Source organism: Haemaphysalis longicornis, unplaced genomic scaffold, assembly GCF_048455015.1.
Source record: "Haemaphysalis longicornis isolate Haplotype H1 unplaced genomic scaffold, Haemaphysalis longicornis Haplotype H1 scaffold_6, whole genome shotgun sequence".
NCBI lineage: Eukaryota > Metazoa > Arthropoda > Arachnida > Ixodida > Ixodidae > Haemaphysalis > Haemaphysalis longicornis.
Window position 1 is genome coordinate 23,130,768 of NW_027526407.1, and position 15,891 is coordinate 23,146,658.

General features: G+C 47.5%; 1 protein-coding gene and 1 long non-coding RNA gene across 5 annotated transcripts in view; both read right to left on the bottom strand.

Annotated features, from left to right (window-relative positions):
• The window catches only part of Sd (TEA domain transcription factor 1 homolog scalloped), a 58,242-nt gene extending 45,886 nt beyond the window's left edge, over nucleotides 1-12,356 (bottom strand). For all 4 annotated transcript variants that reach the window (XM_077673699.1, XM_077673698.1, XM_077673697.1 and 1 more), the window contains exon 1: nucleotides 12,213-12,356. In XM_077673699.1, coding sequence (XP_077529825.1) covers nucleotides 12,213-12,219 — 7 coding nt within the window. In that variant the 5' untranslated portion in view covers nucleotides 12,220-12,356. The remainder of the gene's footprint in view (nucleotides 1-12,212) is intronic.
• A 15-nt stretch (nucleotides 12,357-12,371) lies between these two features.
• The window catches only part of LOC144142301 (uncharacterized), a 161,113-nt gene continuing 157,593 nt past the window's right edge, over nucleotides 12,372-15,891 (bottom strand). Inside the window, exon 3 of the long non-coding RNA XR_013316940.1 lies at nucleotides 12,372-12,508. This is a non-coding gene — a long non-coding RNA (uncharacterized LOC144142301). The remainder of the gene's footprint in view (nucleotides 12,509-15,891) is intronic.

A 15,891-nucleotide genomic window follows, 5' to 3' on the forward strand; every position in this document is an offset into this window, starting at 1 on the left:
AGGGGCATCATTGCGGGGAAGCAAACGCTAGCACTAATGCGATGCATACTCACTCGTAACTGCACGGCTCACGATGGTAGTACTCGCACTACGAGATTTCTGTCTTGTACGGATCCATGGAACCTCCATTATCTGTGGACTGATGTTTGTCCGAAGCCGATGAACGTTTCGCATTTAAAGACAATCATCAAAGATGTTGTAATTTTTTGGACAGGCCGCGCCATACCACTCTCACCTAGATAACTACCATTTAGTCTTGGGCAATACCACTTTGACGAACCGAAAGAAAATGCATAATTTGCAAAAAAAAGAATGCTCAGAAACATAGATAACGTCCCCTTTGAACAACCCTCTCTTCCGCTTTTTCAGAAATACGGCATGATGAGCATAGAAAATTTGAGCACAGAAATTGAGCACAGAAAGGGCACACTGAAAGCTGCCGTTGATTCTGGGCATGGAGGCTCACATACCCACACTGAGAGCAACCCAGCGGCGGAGGCCGGCGTGTCTTTATATTTTTCAAAGTAATATTTAAAAATACATACACAATTTAAACTTATAAAAATACTGGTGTTAAAAGGTTTTCAATAAGTACGTTTCAGCAGTTACAGTAGCTGCTAGGTTTGCAGGTCACGTGAGTGGGACACATATTGTAGTGTCACGTTTCGACACTACGAACCGCCTCCCTTCCGATTTCAGAAAGATTGCTGCCAAATTAAAATTATTTCCGCCAATTTGTTTAAAAATTGCTAGTGGTCAGCGGGCTATATAAAACGCTGGCTTTCATGTGAGCTAGAGAACACATACGCGACAAAAATCGGTTGTCCGTCCCTTTAAAGGAGCCATGAAGACAAAATACAAGTTGGGTGTATTAGAAAGACTGCTTAGTCCCGATAACAATGATACCAATATTATCGCAATCTTCGAACAAATAACGGAGATATTAAAGAAAACGTGTGAAGCAGTGGCGACCCCCAAGCCAATTTCCCGCAACTTTTCTATGATGTCACGGAACCTTGTTTTGTGCGATTGGCGGCCGCCCAACTGACCTGTCGCGACGACACATGACTGGACGTCTGTAATGGGGCCGGGCCTCTAGTTCCATTTCACCGCATCACTTGAATGCTCAAGTGCAGTTAACGCACTGAAAATTATGTTTTATTGTTGGCCCGTATGACGTCATTCTTGCTCATAACACGTCACTGTGGCGCAAAATTTGAAAGTTTTTAAATACTTGCTTTTTTTTTCATTAAAAACATCTTTTGTGGCTGTAATGGAGCTGAGTGAGATACTGAAGCCTAGTTCTTTAAAATTAAACGATGTTATATTTTTTCTTCGTGGCTCCTTTAACAGCGTAGAATGGTTGTGAATTTTGTTTGAAAATATGCGCGTTACAAGCGGATAAACTCGGTATCTGCTAGTAGCGAGCAAGATGTGAACTAGGAACAAACAGCCTGCACGGGGTGGCCGATCGCGTTTGATAAGCGCGCAAAGAAGCCAGAGCAGCACCGCCGTTCCGACTGCACCGAGCACGGTATCACAGTGCAAGCGTGCACGCGAGCCCGTATCGGCACGAACCATCAGACGTGCCGGCGCCGTAAAAGAAATCTCCGGCAGGGACCGAGCGGCGAGCCGCTGCAAACTAGATCGGGACAGCGAACGGAACACCGTCAATTGTCTCGACCATTGCGTGCGTTGGCACGTGTGCAACCCGATAATCGCATCGGGAACTGGAATCAGTGCGCTGTGCCCCGTGCTACCTGGACCGTAAAAGCTGGTTGCGTCAGCGGGGCATTGTAAACAAGCGTGCACGCCGAGCGCGAGCACACTAGGCAGGGCGGAAAAACCAAAACCACGAGGAAAAACAAAACAAAACAAAAACATAACGAGGTCAGTGAATTTCTCTTCGAAAACTACACATGTAGTGTGTACACGCGCAGGGAAGTTAATTATGCTTTACGTGCGCACGCAATAAAAACACGCAGCGCCACTTCCTGAACGCGTGCGCACAGACACACGACCGTAGGGAAGACGAGAGATAATCCATCCAGTTACTCTTAGGCACGCTTTCGAGATGCCCTGGCCACAGAATGGACGCGAAGCCCTGTTCGACCAAAGGTAGAAACGTAGAATCACGGCGACATGCTACGCAATTAAAAAATTGGCCGTTTATCTGCTCCTTTCGTTGAAAATGTCGACGGAAGACAATAGTCGACTGGCGCCCCTGCCAAGTAAATGCCTCCCTTCGCTTTCCCGCTCACCTCTCATGCTGTTCCTCTCCCGTCTTGTTTCTCCCAAGATAACACGCTAGAGGTTTGCTCAAGTCCATTCAAAATTACCGCGTTCCACTGCTCCAAGTCGGGTGCTTCGATGCCAGCGCTGCCGTACGGCAGAGGCACGCGTGAATCGAGGAACCCTGCTACAACGTTTATAGAACCACGTTGCCCTACTCCACGAGCGTTCTAAGCAGAACGTGGAACCTACCAGAGGAACCTTTTGCTGTTACCATTTGATTTTTTTAATGCCGCCAGGTAGCGCGGGCAACAGCGGGTGACGGTTTTTTGCAGTTGATATAGCATTTCCTTGCTATCGAAAAAATCAAGCATCCGTGAATTTTTTAATGAAGGAACACTGCAAAATTACTCGCGTATTGATTTTCTGCCTTATATTTGCGTAATGTGTTGTTCTTGTTCAATAATGTTGACAAGTATGAACAGTAACACCGCACTTACGCGTTTAGATTTTGCAGTGAGTATATAAGACTATTGCGCAGTTTCTGCTTTCCGTCGAGTCACAGACAGACAGACAGACAGACAGACAGACAGACAGACAGACAGACAGACCAAAATTTCTGCGTTTTAGTTGCCCAAGAAAGACTATCGTCTTTAAAAGAATACACATCAGAAAGGGTATGTCCTCACAGATTCAAATATGTGCCTACATAACACCTCTTCGCCCATTTTCTGTCCTTCTTTATTCGTTCAAAACGCAAGAAAGCGCGCAAACAATAGAACTATGATGAAATAGGGCTCTAAAGACACTAATACAGTTTCTCGAGAGTTCCAAGCCCAGTCCATTGAACCCCGTTCAGTGACGTCACAATCCCAGGCAGCACAGGACTGTTCGGCCTAAAACAGGCCGGTGTACTTTGGCCGGTGATTTTCTGTCCGGCCGTTTTCCGGCAGCCATGTTCGGCCCATGTCCAAATGTGGGCCTTTTGGCCGTATACGGCCGTACTCCGATGGCTGTCCAACGGCCAGTGTCCGTCGGCCAGTCGACCGGCTTACAGTCATACGGCCAGATTCCAGCCGTAGGGCTCCGGCCATTCCAAAGCCACCCGTGTACGGCCGAAGTACGTCCGCCGGGAGACAGCCGAGATGCGGTCGTCGGACTCCAGCCGGACTACAGCTACCGGAAATACGGCCGTGCTACGGGCATTGGAGTTCAGCCACAGTACGTTAGCTGTACTGAGGCCGGTCACTGCATGTCGCGCAAGCAGATGACTCATTCGCGCAGTGCAGAAGCAGCACAAACCCAGCATTTTGGGTCCAATGCAGCCACATCAAAGTGAGTTCGCGCGCAAGCACCAGCCGTCAAGCTTTCAGCGCAGCTTTGCTTAATTACTAGCCTCAGTTGACAGCAAAATTCATTTATTAAACAGTGCTCACAAATTGTCGGTCCTTTAATTGCTGTGCCTCTTTTACTGCCGAACACAGAAAATATTCAGTTCTTTGTAGAGCTTGAATAGATGTATTGTCCAGATCCTGATATCCTCTGTGGGGCGGCTTACCTGTAATAAACGGGGAAACGGGGGGGGGGGGGCGGCGGAGGGCGCATACTTTAGTGGGTTGAATTTCAGAGAGATAAATTGCGCCGCTTTTAGCCAATTTCTTTTAGGGCAATATTCCGGAACACTTTCATGCTATGACTACATAAACTATTTTTATAACAGTTGCTTGACCAATTTTGATGTATATAAAACCGGAGTGAATGCCTTTACGAAGCGTTTCGGTTCTCAACAAAACACTCAGGAGCATTTAATATAACTCCTTCACAAAAAAGTATGTCCAGTTTTTTGCCCATTTTTCTTGCAAAGACATTTTCTACTCGATCAACTTTTCTGATGATCTTGCGCAGGGCTGATCCTAAGAAGGAGCGAACAGGTACTTTCATTTTCAATCTATTTTAATGTTGTTTTCATGAGTGTACGTCCACACCACTCAATAGTCCAAAAGAACTTAATTTTCTTCTAATGTCATACTACGTTCAAAAAATTCTAGACGCGTCGCGAATGACGCCATGCTTCAGGTGGCTGCAGTTGTATCCCTTTGTGTTCACGCAAGGAAAGGCGTAAAATTAGAGTTACATAATTTGTTTCAAACCAGTAACATAGCAATGGTAGCATGTATACAGGAAACCTTGCATACTGCAACGAATAGGGCAATAAATATTTTATTGGTCAAGGTTGAATGCGTAGGGTTCTCAACCCGTCGGAGGCAAACTTGCGCCTCTGGAAGTTTATTTATTTATTTATTTATTTATTTATTTATTTATTGTTTTTTGTTTGTTTATTTATTTATTTATTTATTTTTATTCATTTATTTATTCATTGTTTTGTTTATTTATTTATTTATTTATTTATTTATTTATTTATTTATTTATTTATTTATTTATTTGATACCTGATTTCCTTTGCATGCATTACAGAAGGGAGATACATAACACTAAGCATTAAATATGAGACAAAATAACAAAATAATTCTACAAAGCGCGCTGAAAATCGTCAATATAAACAGTTAATGCAATCATACGTCGAAGATAATTACACTGAAGTATTGATGTAAAATAAAATGAATCGCGCAAGGCGTCACCTTTAAAGAAAAGTTAATAATTTGCTTTAAGCTAGCGGTCGCACTTTGAGATATGTAGAATGGCGCTTGGACATACTTCTCCCCTTCTACAACAGTTTTCGAATAATAGATATTACGAAAAAAGTTAAACCTGTGGTTTCGTCTGTGATCTTTCACGTCCTGCCATTTCAGTTTACTTTTACTTTCTCTCATGCTAAGTTGAGCGTGCCAATTACCTAATACGAATTGCACTGACATATTCTGTATGTTTTCGAGCGTATCAACGAGCTCTTTGGTGTAGGGATCCACGAAAACACATGCGTACTCCAAGATTGAGCGCACATGAGTGAAATACGGTTGTTCTTTTCAGTTAGATGGAGGTTCACTGAAATTTCGTCTCAGAAAGCCAAAAACATATGCAGCCGTAACTTTTATGGTGTGAACCTGCCTATTTAACCTCTAACCACTCCCTAAATAAACTCCTAGGTATTTATATTCCTCGGCCGTTGTCACAGCAGCATAATTTACGGTATACGTATCCAATTGGAATGAAGGTTTTCTTGTAAAGGTGCCGTTAACACACTGTTTAACATCCAAAAACTTTTCTGAATCAGCACACCAGGATGTTATTAAATGCGAATAAAGCTGCAGGTATACGGAATCACGTTCATTGGCTATAGTCCGGTTAACTACACAGTACTTTTGAACAAAGCTATAGGGCCAATAGTAATAACAATGCAAAAACCGATTCATTCAGTTCATAGGATGAAATGTACTACGCAGAAGGTGATATGCAACACCATCATTTGCTTTTCTGCAGTCCAAGAATATACAGTCAACCACTTTAAGCTTATCTATTGCAAGAGCCAAATCGTGCGTGAACTCAACAATCTGCGTTGAGCAAGAAAATCCTGACAAAATCCGTGTTTGCTAGGATGCTGGCGATTATGTTTACCCAAATAAGTCATGTCCCAAGAGTAGCTAGGCTCACCTTCAAACATCGGAACTAAATTAACCGCTAGGCTTCGTCAGTGACAAGGCTCTGTTGTTATCGCAAACTTAAAATAATTTTTTTTCTAAATAGGCAGTCGTAAAATCCCGTGAAGTAACATAGTGCAGGGCATGAAGTTGATCCTACCAATGCACGAGCGAGTCTCTTCTACGTTTATCACCAACAACATAGTGCAACATTGGTTGTCGCAGTTTAATTGTAAGCAGAATAACTTGCGCTTTTGCTCGCACTTGCCTTTCTTTGGTGGGGAGTCCTTGACATGGTAGCGGTTTAGCTCCTGCGTGGTTGCCGCTTGCTCGACGCCCTTGAAGGCCAGTTATTTTGGTGAACCATCTCCATCTCGGATCGGACATCTCTGGTGGATCGATGTCTCCAATGCTCTCCATTTCTTGAGCGGGCGAATAGCCTCGAGATGATGCGTCGACGAAGCCGGAGGCAGAAGCTTGGTAGCGGCGATGACTGGCGAGGCTTAGCTCACCCGTCGGTGTGGCACAGTCTTCTTGTGGCAATAAATGACATTTCGATGGCCTAAAATGTTCCCTGCTAATGTCCAGTGAGTCCTTGTACCTTGCCCGTTCACCGAGAACACTCATTACTGTTTGACAAACGATGTTCGTTCATTTAAAACGTAGAAACACGGAGCGGATGAAAAACGCGTCCCCGTCGTTCGGCTCCCTAACGGCTCTTTGTTCCCCCAGGAAAAAACCGGTCGGTCTCCTTCCAAACACGTCTGTGCATGAATTCTCGGCGCCCAGGCGCGAGCCGTTGTTCGGCTGGATGCCGTTTGCCGAAAAAAGGACGTATAACCAGATACCTTACGTAGGCCGGTCTCCTCTTGAACACCGGTTGCCAAATATTCTGTGGCCATTCGCTGGCCGTAATTCGGCCGAAGACAGCTAACCGAATGCAAAACGTATATTCTGGGGCCGTACGTCCGCCGGACGCGCGGTTCACCGTTGAAACAACGAATGCACGGCAGCCGCACTCCGGCCTGTCTCCTTTCGAACACCAACTGCCGCAAGAATGCGCATATTCTGTGGCCGGTCGCTAGCCGTGCTTCGGCCGATTACCGCTTCCCGAAGAAAAAACGGATGCCCTAAGGCCGTACTTCGGCCGTTCTCTTTCTCAACATCGGCAGCCGTAAGAGAACTGAATATCTGGCAGCCGGTTAGCTGCCGTTGTGCGTCCGGAAACGGGCGGACGGAAAAATGCCGAAGCGCTGGTTGCCGAATGTTGGCCGTTCAACGCATGATCAGTGGCTGCCAGAACCTGGATGCTGGCCGGACGTGCCAGAAAGCGGCCATAGACGGGCCGGTCTTGGGGCACACTTTCTGTGCCGCCTGGGATGTGACGTGTGTAACCTCGACCTCGCAGCCTATAGTGTGCTTTTAGTTGTATAAACATAATGCCGTTGCGTGACGTGTATTTAGCTACTCTGTGGATGTGAGGTTGTCTCGGCAAGAAATTGTCTCGGGCTCGACTGTCTCGGCAAGAAATGACTCACAGCCAGCATTTCATTCTCACTTTATTTTTCTGCGTGATGGCACAAAGCCCACATTGTCCATTCTGTCGGGCGTTGCGCGATCGCGCTTTCAACAGTCGTATGCCGTAGTTGCTCTCAACGCGTGCTGTCTCGACTCTCCACCCACGACGCGCCTAGGTGCGACAGAGCTGTGGCGGGCGGAGACAGGGGTCCCTGAAATTGACTCCCGGGTAGCAGATATGGAGGAAAGAGGAAAGTTTTCCCCGTACAATTTCGCGAATGTCTAGCCCCGTTAAGGGAGCCATGAAGACAAAATACAAGTTGGGTTTATTAGAAAGACTGTTTAGTTCCGATAACAATGATACCAATATCATCGCAATCTTCGAACAAATAACGGAGATATTGAAGAAAACGTGTTAAGCAGTCGCGACCCCCTAGCCAATTTCCCGCAACTTTTCCATGACGGCACAGAACCTTGTTTGTGCGATTGGCGGCCGCCTAACTGACCTGTCGCGACGACACATGACTGGACGTCTGTAATGGGGCCTCTAGTTCCATTTGACCGCATCACCCAAATGCTAACGTGCAGTTAACGCACTGAAAATTATGTTTTATTGTTGGCCCGTATGCTCATAACACGTCACTGTGGCGCAAAATTTGAAAGTTTTTAAATACTTCTTGCTTTTTTTTCGTTCAAAACATCTTTTGGGGCTGTCGTGGAGCTGAGTGAGATACTGAATCCTAGTTCTTTCAAAGTGCACGAAGTTGTATTTTCTCTTCATGGCTCCTTCGTAGTGTCAGTAGATGAGGTTACAGAGTATCGGCACTTTTTTCTCCTACTGTTCAGTGCCGCCGCCGCGATCATTGGTCAGTTCGCATCACGTGACATTTGTTTACACTGCGACGGTTCATGGGCACCGCCATTTTGTTGTTTATGTGTTTTCTGTCGGTTAACTGTAGTAGTCTTAGCTTGTCCTACATGCTCTGCGGCTGCGCGGGAGTGGCGTCGTTCCGAACACGAATAAAAGACAACACGCTTCGCAGCATTTCAGTTGCAGAAGTGTGCCCGAAGATGCCGCGTTGCTGCGTCTTCGACAGTGTTGCTTACAAATGACCTCGTTAAAGTTAGCGGTGATGCCGCAGACGCGGGAATCTGGCAACACTGAAAAACACAAAAATGGCCCCCGTTGCTCACATGCGTGCCTCAGTGACGGTACTCATATCTTATCTGTAGTGACACTAGGCCTTCATACACAGTTTACTAGAGGTCATAACAAAGTCACCAAATCAGCTTGTAAATTGAATATGCACAAGATTTCGCTACTCGACACCTCTTAGCAGATGCGGCTAGCTCAAGTTCCGAGGTCTTAAGTTCCGAGGCTACCACTCCAAACGCAACGGTTGAGAAAACTACCCAACTCAGTACCTCTGAATAGCTTGACTTCGGATTTGATTTTGAACACCCCCGACTATAGTACGTGCATATCGTAATCTGGATTCCCAACAGACTTCGTATTAACGACAGTCATCGTAATCGCTCCGAGTCGATACACACATCACATCTCATATATTGCATTGCATCGCAGCTGTGCATCGCACGGTTTCACTGCATCGCATCCGTGCATCGCACAATGTAACTGCATCGCGTTTGCCTGCCGGTGCGATGCACCGTCATTTAAACCTGAGTCGTTCAAAAACAAATGCCGGAATCAATTTGAACAAAATTGGCGAAGCTTGCACTAAGTGGCGCGCAAGGCTTGAACAATAGCGGAGCGGGAGGATTTCTTTCTATGTAAGCACTGACGGCCACACCACCACGCATTGCATCAGGTTCGAAATTGTTTGTTTACACGTTCCGTCACCGCTTTTCACTGTGGTAGTAGTAGTCATCGCCATATCCATCTATATCCTCGCCTTCCTCACGCAGTACTGGCGGGCCCGGATCGTTTTGTCGCAACCTTTCACGTTTCTCCCAAAGTGGAACGCGCCAGCACACGCAGGAACCGGCGGAAACCGACTTCGCGAACTGGACGTCTGTAGCGCGAGCTGTCTTGTGCCTAATTCAGGCGCGGACGCACGCGAACTGCTTTCTTGGCATTTTTTGCGAGCGCCACGCGCAAGCCTGGACGACGCCGGGAGCTCCTCGTAAAGCGCGTTCTCAGTGCGCGGTAAACGGCGGGATCAACAACGATCCGGGGTTGTCCGAACAACAACTCCGCAGTTCAAACAAACGCCGAAATCAATTTTAAAACACGTTAATTCAATAAAAACACTGCCACCGGAATAAAAGAAGTTTTTCTTTTTTTATCGCAGAATGGTGTGTCGCAGCGAAGTACACAAGCATGCAAGTGCTTAACGACGATCGCGCCGCGGAACGAGACGACGACTCGCGAGCAGCTCTTTAGCGCGGGGACCGCAAATATTCCAAGACCGCGGCACGCGAGCCACGCCGATGGACTTCTCGCGGTCCGGGCCGCGCAATCCAAACGAGGGAGGAGAGAACGGCAAACACGCAAACATACACCGCACACTTCAACCCTCCGGGTGACGCGCGGGGAAAGAACATATTCGCTCGCCGGGTCCTCCCGAAGTCCCGATTTGCTTTCCCGAAGAACGTTGCGCGGACATCGGAGGTGTTGCATTCCCGCTTTGCTAGCGAGCAGAGCGTACGCGCTGGAGGCGAGGGACGGATCGTTCTCTGTGATTTCGGTTTTTTTGCGTTCTCTCGCTACGGGATAGCGTTGCCGAGTTTTGTTTTGTGCCGTGGGGTGCTTTAGCGGGCCCCGTATCGATTCGGGCCTCTCGCATGCGTGAGCCAATCGTAAATGCGTACGCCTCCGCTCCGGTTCGATTGAAGAGTGCGGCTCCGATTGGCGGACGATTCCCGCGCGACTCCCCAATCGCAAGACGCCGAGGGAGGAGCTCTGGAAGGGGTCGACTCACTGAAGCGGATTTTCTTTTGTTTTTTGTTTTGTTTCTGTCGTCTTTGCTTTTCCCCGTTGTCTTTGGTAAGTGCCGGCTTGAATGCGAGAAATCGCTCAGGTTAGAACACCAGCCAAGGGAACTGTTCTCGTTGTTTTGCTAGTTTCGACCGCCTCTTCCATCGTCGATCGCAATTCGGTTTGTTTCCTTACTCTAATCGCTGTAAACATCGTGTAAATTACCTTACCAGATCAAGTTTCGAATGCGTAGACAATACTCTGAATTTTTCACGGCCGATTTGGGACAATTTCTAACGAAGAAAACCTGTTTCAAAGAGTGACTGCCCTCAATACATCGTCCGCGCCAATTTGCTGACGTCGGCCGTGACGACACACTTGCAAACACGAAGAGCGAAATTTAGAGGATTTGTAGCATGTTTAACCTGCATAACCTGCGCGTGGACAAACAAAATGTTCGTATGGACCATTAAATGTGCTAAAGGTCAATATTTTGAAGGTGGAGATAGTACTAAACTTAGTGTGAACCAGTTTATTGACGTATTGTTGGTGGGGCAGCCGCAAATCTCGCATGGTCTTTTCCCTTATGTCGCCGCATACAGACGAGCTAAGGCGTTGGCAAGGAGACTGTATACAAACTCCTTGGGCTCTGGCTTCCGCTTTACAGTAGTACTATGGCTAACATGGTTGAACTGCAATCATATTTATATCATCATCAGCCTGTCTACGCCCACTGTGGGGCAAAGGTCTCTCCCATAGACCTCCAATTATCCCGGTCCTGTGCTAACTGCGCCCAATGCATCCCTGCAAACTTCTTGATCTTATCTGCTCACCTAACTTTATGCCGCCCCCTGCCGAGCTTTTCGTACCTAGGGATCCACTCTGTTACCCTTAGCCACCAACGTTTATCTTGCCTTCGCATTACCTGCCCTGCCCACACCCATTTCTTCTCAATTTCTACTAATATGTCCTTAACACGCGTTTGTTCCCTGACCCACTCCGCTCTCTTCTTGTCCGTTGATGTTACACCTATCATCTTCCGTTCCATTGCTCACTGAGTCGCACTCAATTTAGATTGAACCGTCTTAGTGAGCCGCCATGTTTTTGGCCCGTAGGTGAGTACCGGTAAGATGCAGCTGTCATACACTTTCTTCTTCAGGGAAGATCGTAGGCTGCCATTCATTATCTGAGAAGGCCTGCCGAATGCACTCCGCCGCCTTCTTATCCATCTAATTATATCTGCCTCATGGTTGGGATCCGGGGTCACAACTTGGCCTACGTAGATATAATCGCTTACCACTTCCACGGCCTCGCCACCTATCTCAAACCGCTGCAGTATGCAGCAGCTATAAATAACGAATCGACAAACTTGCTTCACTCGTCCTCAAACTGAATAGCATCACGTGGGAGCTGCGTTGTTCCACACTCCTTGTTTCCTCTCGCACGGCTTGGCCATGCGCCCCGCGTTAACCCCTTCAGGTATCTTTTACACTGCAGTAAGTACGAGCGTATTTTAGTACTAAACCCACCACTGAAGAAATGGACGGACAAAAGATGCATTCCGCCACCGATGCTCGTCTGTGCAACAGAAATACAACAAGTATATACGCTGCGCATCCTGTCCGAATGCGGGTTTCTCTTCCTCTGAAATCTGCTATTAAAAATTTTCTTGCAGAGAAATGCACGAACGTAGTCGCCGTCTTTGTTAAGGCTTTTGTTTAAGATTGGTCACCTTGACACGAGCAAATACCTTTAAAAACGTTGTCCTTAAGCTACGCGTACAAATTCATGTATGTACCCTTGTTGACAGGCGCAACCCGAATTCCATTCGTGGCGCCATCACATCACTCTCGAAGATAACGAGATAAAGAGTTCCCAGGCTCGTCGCCAGGGAGGGGCAGTTGAAAGAGATACGACCCGTTCACTCACCGTACATCTTTCCCTCGTCGGAGAGGATGATCTTTCGGCGCCCGCATGGCGGGTAGATGGCGAGCGCCTCCTGGAAGCTCTGCTCGATGTCGGGGCTCCAGACGCCCTCGGCGTCCGAGTTGGAGACGTCGTTGGCGCCCCGGCCCCCGGACGAGGGCCCGTCCTTGGAGTTGGAGTCGTCCGAGCCGGCGTCCGAAAGCGGAGCCTGCGGCCCAGGGGCCCCTCCGCCCCCGCCCGTCAGGCCGGGCCCGGAGTTCCAGGGGGACGAAATCTTGAACACCGATATGGGCGCCACCCTGCACGAGCAAGAAGGTTGCATTTTATTAACGGGCTCGGCGCATGCTTGCATGGTGCTTCTATCGCACTTTTGTTGGCAAACTTTGCTCCGGCGCAGCCACCAGGTAGCGTTTTAAAGACGATAGTCTTTCTTGGGCTACTTAAAACCAGAAATTTTTGTCTGTCTGTCTGTCTGTCTGTCTGTCTGTCTGTCTGTCTGACTGTAACTCGATTCAGCCACCTGCCCATAGGAAAATGCTTACTGCGCAATAGTCTTATATACTCACAGCCAAATGTAAACGTCTAAGCCCGGTTTATATGTCCATACTTGTCAACTTTGTTGAACAAGAACAAGACATTACGCAAATATAAGACAGGAAATTAGTACACAAGGGATATTTACAGTGTTTCTTTATTCAAAGATTCCTGGATGCTTTGTTTTTCGATAGGAAATGATATTCTACATCTACTGCAGAAAACCGCCGCCTGCTGTTTCCCGCGCCACCTCCTGGCGGCATATGAGAAATCACGCGGCAACAGCAACGAAAGGTTTCACTAGCTAGGTTCCACGTTCTGCTTGGAACGGACGTGGGGCACGGCGACATGGTTCTATAAACCTTGAAGTCGGCCGCCTCGGTTCACGCGCGTCTCCGCCGTGCTGCAGCGCTGGCATCGAGGAACCCCGCCTGATTAAAATCGCCTTGAGCAAACCTTTAGTGTGTTTACCTTGGGATGAGCGCGACGGAACAGGAACAGCATGAGAGATGAGCGGGAAAGTAAAGGGGGGCATTTCCTTGGCAAATGTCTACAAAGACTATTGTCTTTTGACGACATTTGCAACGAAAGGAGCACAAGCGCGGCCAATTTTTCTGTCTGTGATCATCGTTTGCCCTCTTAAAATATGAGATAGGGCTAACCGATGAAGACTGGTCCTCCAGCCGAAACGTCAGTAAACGTTTTTGTTTTTGGAGACGTGCGTCGGACTCGACTTCTTGATATATTTATTTAAGGGAGACAAAGAAGGAATTCAACCTCCTTTCATATTATTCATGCGTTCATTTCTCCATTTATGACGTTTAATTCCTTTGGGCTAATCAGACTGGAAGACTTTTACTTTCCCCATTGGTGCTCGTGCACAAAATAATCGTGACGATGCCAGGGGCCAGTGTAATTACGACTACCATCACAGGGTTATTCTGTCGACGGAACCAAATCGATTTTTGCCGCCAAATGTTTCCCCAACCCAAGGATGGCGACACTGCTGAGCCACACACAAGCAACGTGCACCCACCGATGTGCCTTATTCGGCAACATTGAGCTGGACTGCCTAAAAGGCCTCTGGAGAGCAAGCGAGACAACCGTCTGCGCTGCATTTGTACTACTGTTTTTACCGCAGCGTATGTTTCATACCAGGACCCACAGTACGAATTTCGTCATACGCATGACTTCAAAGCACATTATCTTCATCGTCGCCGCAAAGGTGCATCAGCCCGATCCCCTTCCTCGCAAAAGACGGCTTCACCACAGGCGCGTAGATGCACGCCTAGCTGCTGAGACATGCACTCCAGTGATGCTTCCAGCATCCAAGCCCATCCCCGTTTCCCATCATATGTTCCACGTGATTGCTCTTAATGAAAAAGACCGCAACTCTTTCTGTATCATGACACTCACAATCGATAGCTCGCCCTTGGCCCCAGTGTAAGTCAACGTCTGCAACCATTTTGTGCTTATCTTTGTCACTGGGGTTCCCCACTTCTGGCGCTTTCTTATTTGCACTTCTGCTCAGATAAGAATGAACGCACCAAAGAAATCTACCTAAAGATCTAACGAACATCGCAAGAGCTACCTCGCTTTGGGAACGACCCGCAGCTAGGCCTTTTTTCTTTAAAACTAAAGTCTCTCCCACGCAGAGGACAAGCGCGCCATCTGCCGAGCGCACCGCTAGAGACGAAGAAGGCCGTCACGAGATTGTCGTGGACGATGCGAGCAAAGTGGCGTCGGGGACGACGGGGGCAGGTAGGCGGGAAACGAGCAACTGGTCACTCGGGGGCCTCCCGCCTCGTGCAGGGCGGCGGGAGCAGCCCCGAGCGCGGAAAGAGAAGACAACGGTGAGTCACGCGAGAAACAGAAACTGGTTTTCCCGCGCACCCGCCGCCGCCGCCGCCGCCCGGCTGTCCCGTGCTCTTGAAGAGAAGCCATCGCCGTCGGCACAGGGGAACCAGAAAGTTGCGTGCACCTCTCGGGGTAACGAATGAAGCTCTACCTCCTCGAGACGAAGCTTCCGCCGCGATCCAATCCATCCGGTAAACGGCGCTGAGATATTAGTATATTCCTGATAGCTCTACTTTAAGTGGAACAAATTTCCTAGTGCCTATGGTAAGTGGAACATGTATTCCTAATAGCCTTAATTTAAGTGGAACATATATTCCCAGCTTGGAACAAATATTCCTAGTTTCTAGTTTAAGTGGAACATATATCCCTGGTTTCTGACTGAAGTGGAACATGTATTCCTAATATCCTTAATTTAATTGGAACATATATTCCTAACATATATTGGAACATATATTACCGGTACACACCTACGGGGCAGAAACATGGAGGCTCACTAAAAGGGTTCAACTTTAATTGAGGACGACTCAACGAGTGATGGAACGGAAGATGATAGGTGTAACGTTGAGGGACAAGAAGAGAGCGGAGTGGGTCGGGGAACAAATGCGTGTTTGGGACATCTTAGTAGGCATTAAGGAGAAGAAATTGGCGTGGGAAGGGCATGTAATGCGAAGGCAAGATAACCGGTGGTTATTAAGGGTAACAGAGTGGATCCCTAGAGAAAGCAAGCGTGGCATGGGGCGGCAGAAGGTTAGATGGGCAGATGAGATTAAGACGTTTGCGGGGATAAATTGGTGGCAGTTAGCACAGGACCGTGGTAATTAGAGATCTATGGGAGAGGCATTTGCCCTGCAGTGGTCATAAGTAGGCTGATGATGATGATGATTCCTAGCTTCTAATTTTAAGTGGTACACACTATCCTCGTTTCTAAATTAAGTGGAACATATATCCCTGGTTTCTAGTTTAAGTGGAACATGTATTCCTAGTTTATGGTTTAAGTGGAACTGCCTAGTTCAGGTGGAGTACGGTTAAACCAGACTCAGGAGTTAATCGGCAAATACAGTCAACACCCGTTTAACAAAAACGCTTTATTCGACCTAACGCTGCATTCTAAGTTATCGACGAACCAAACTCGTGTTTTTATAGTTCGAATCACAACCGCTTACATCGAAATACCCCTTCTAACCAATTTTATTTCTCTTCCCTTGAATTCGCTGTATTGAATTCAATGTTGTTCGATCTATCCGTCGCTAATTCAACATGTGAAATGCACGATGAATACAAAACCTTTCAA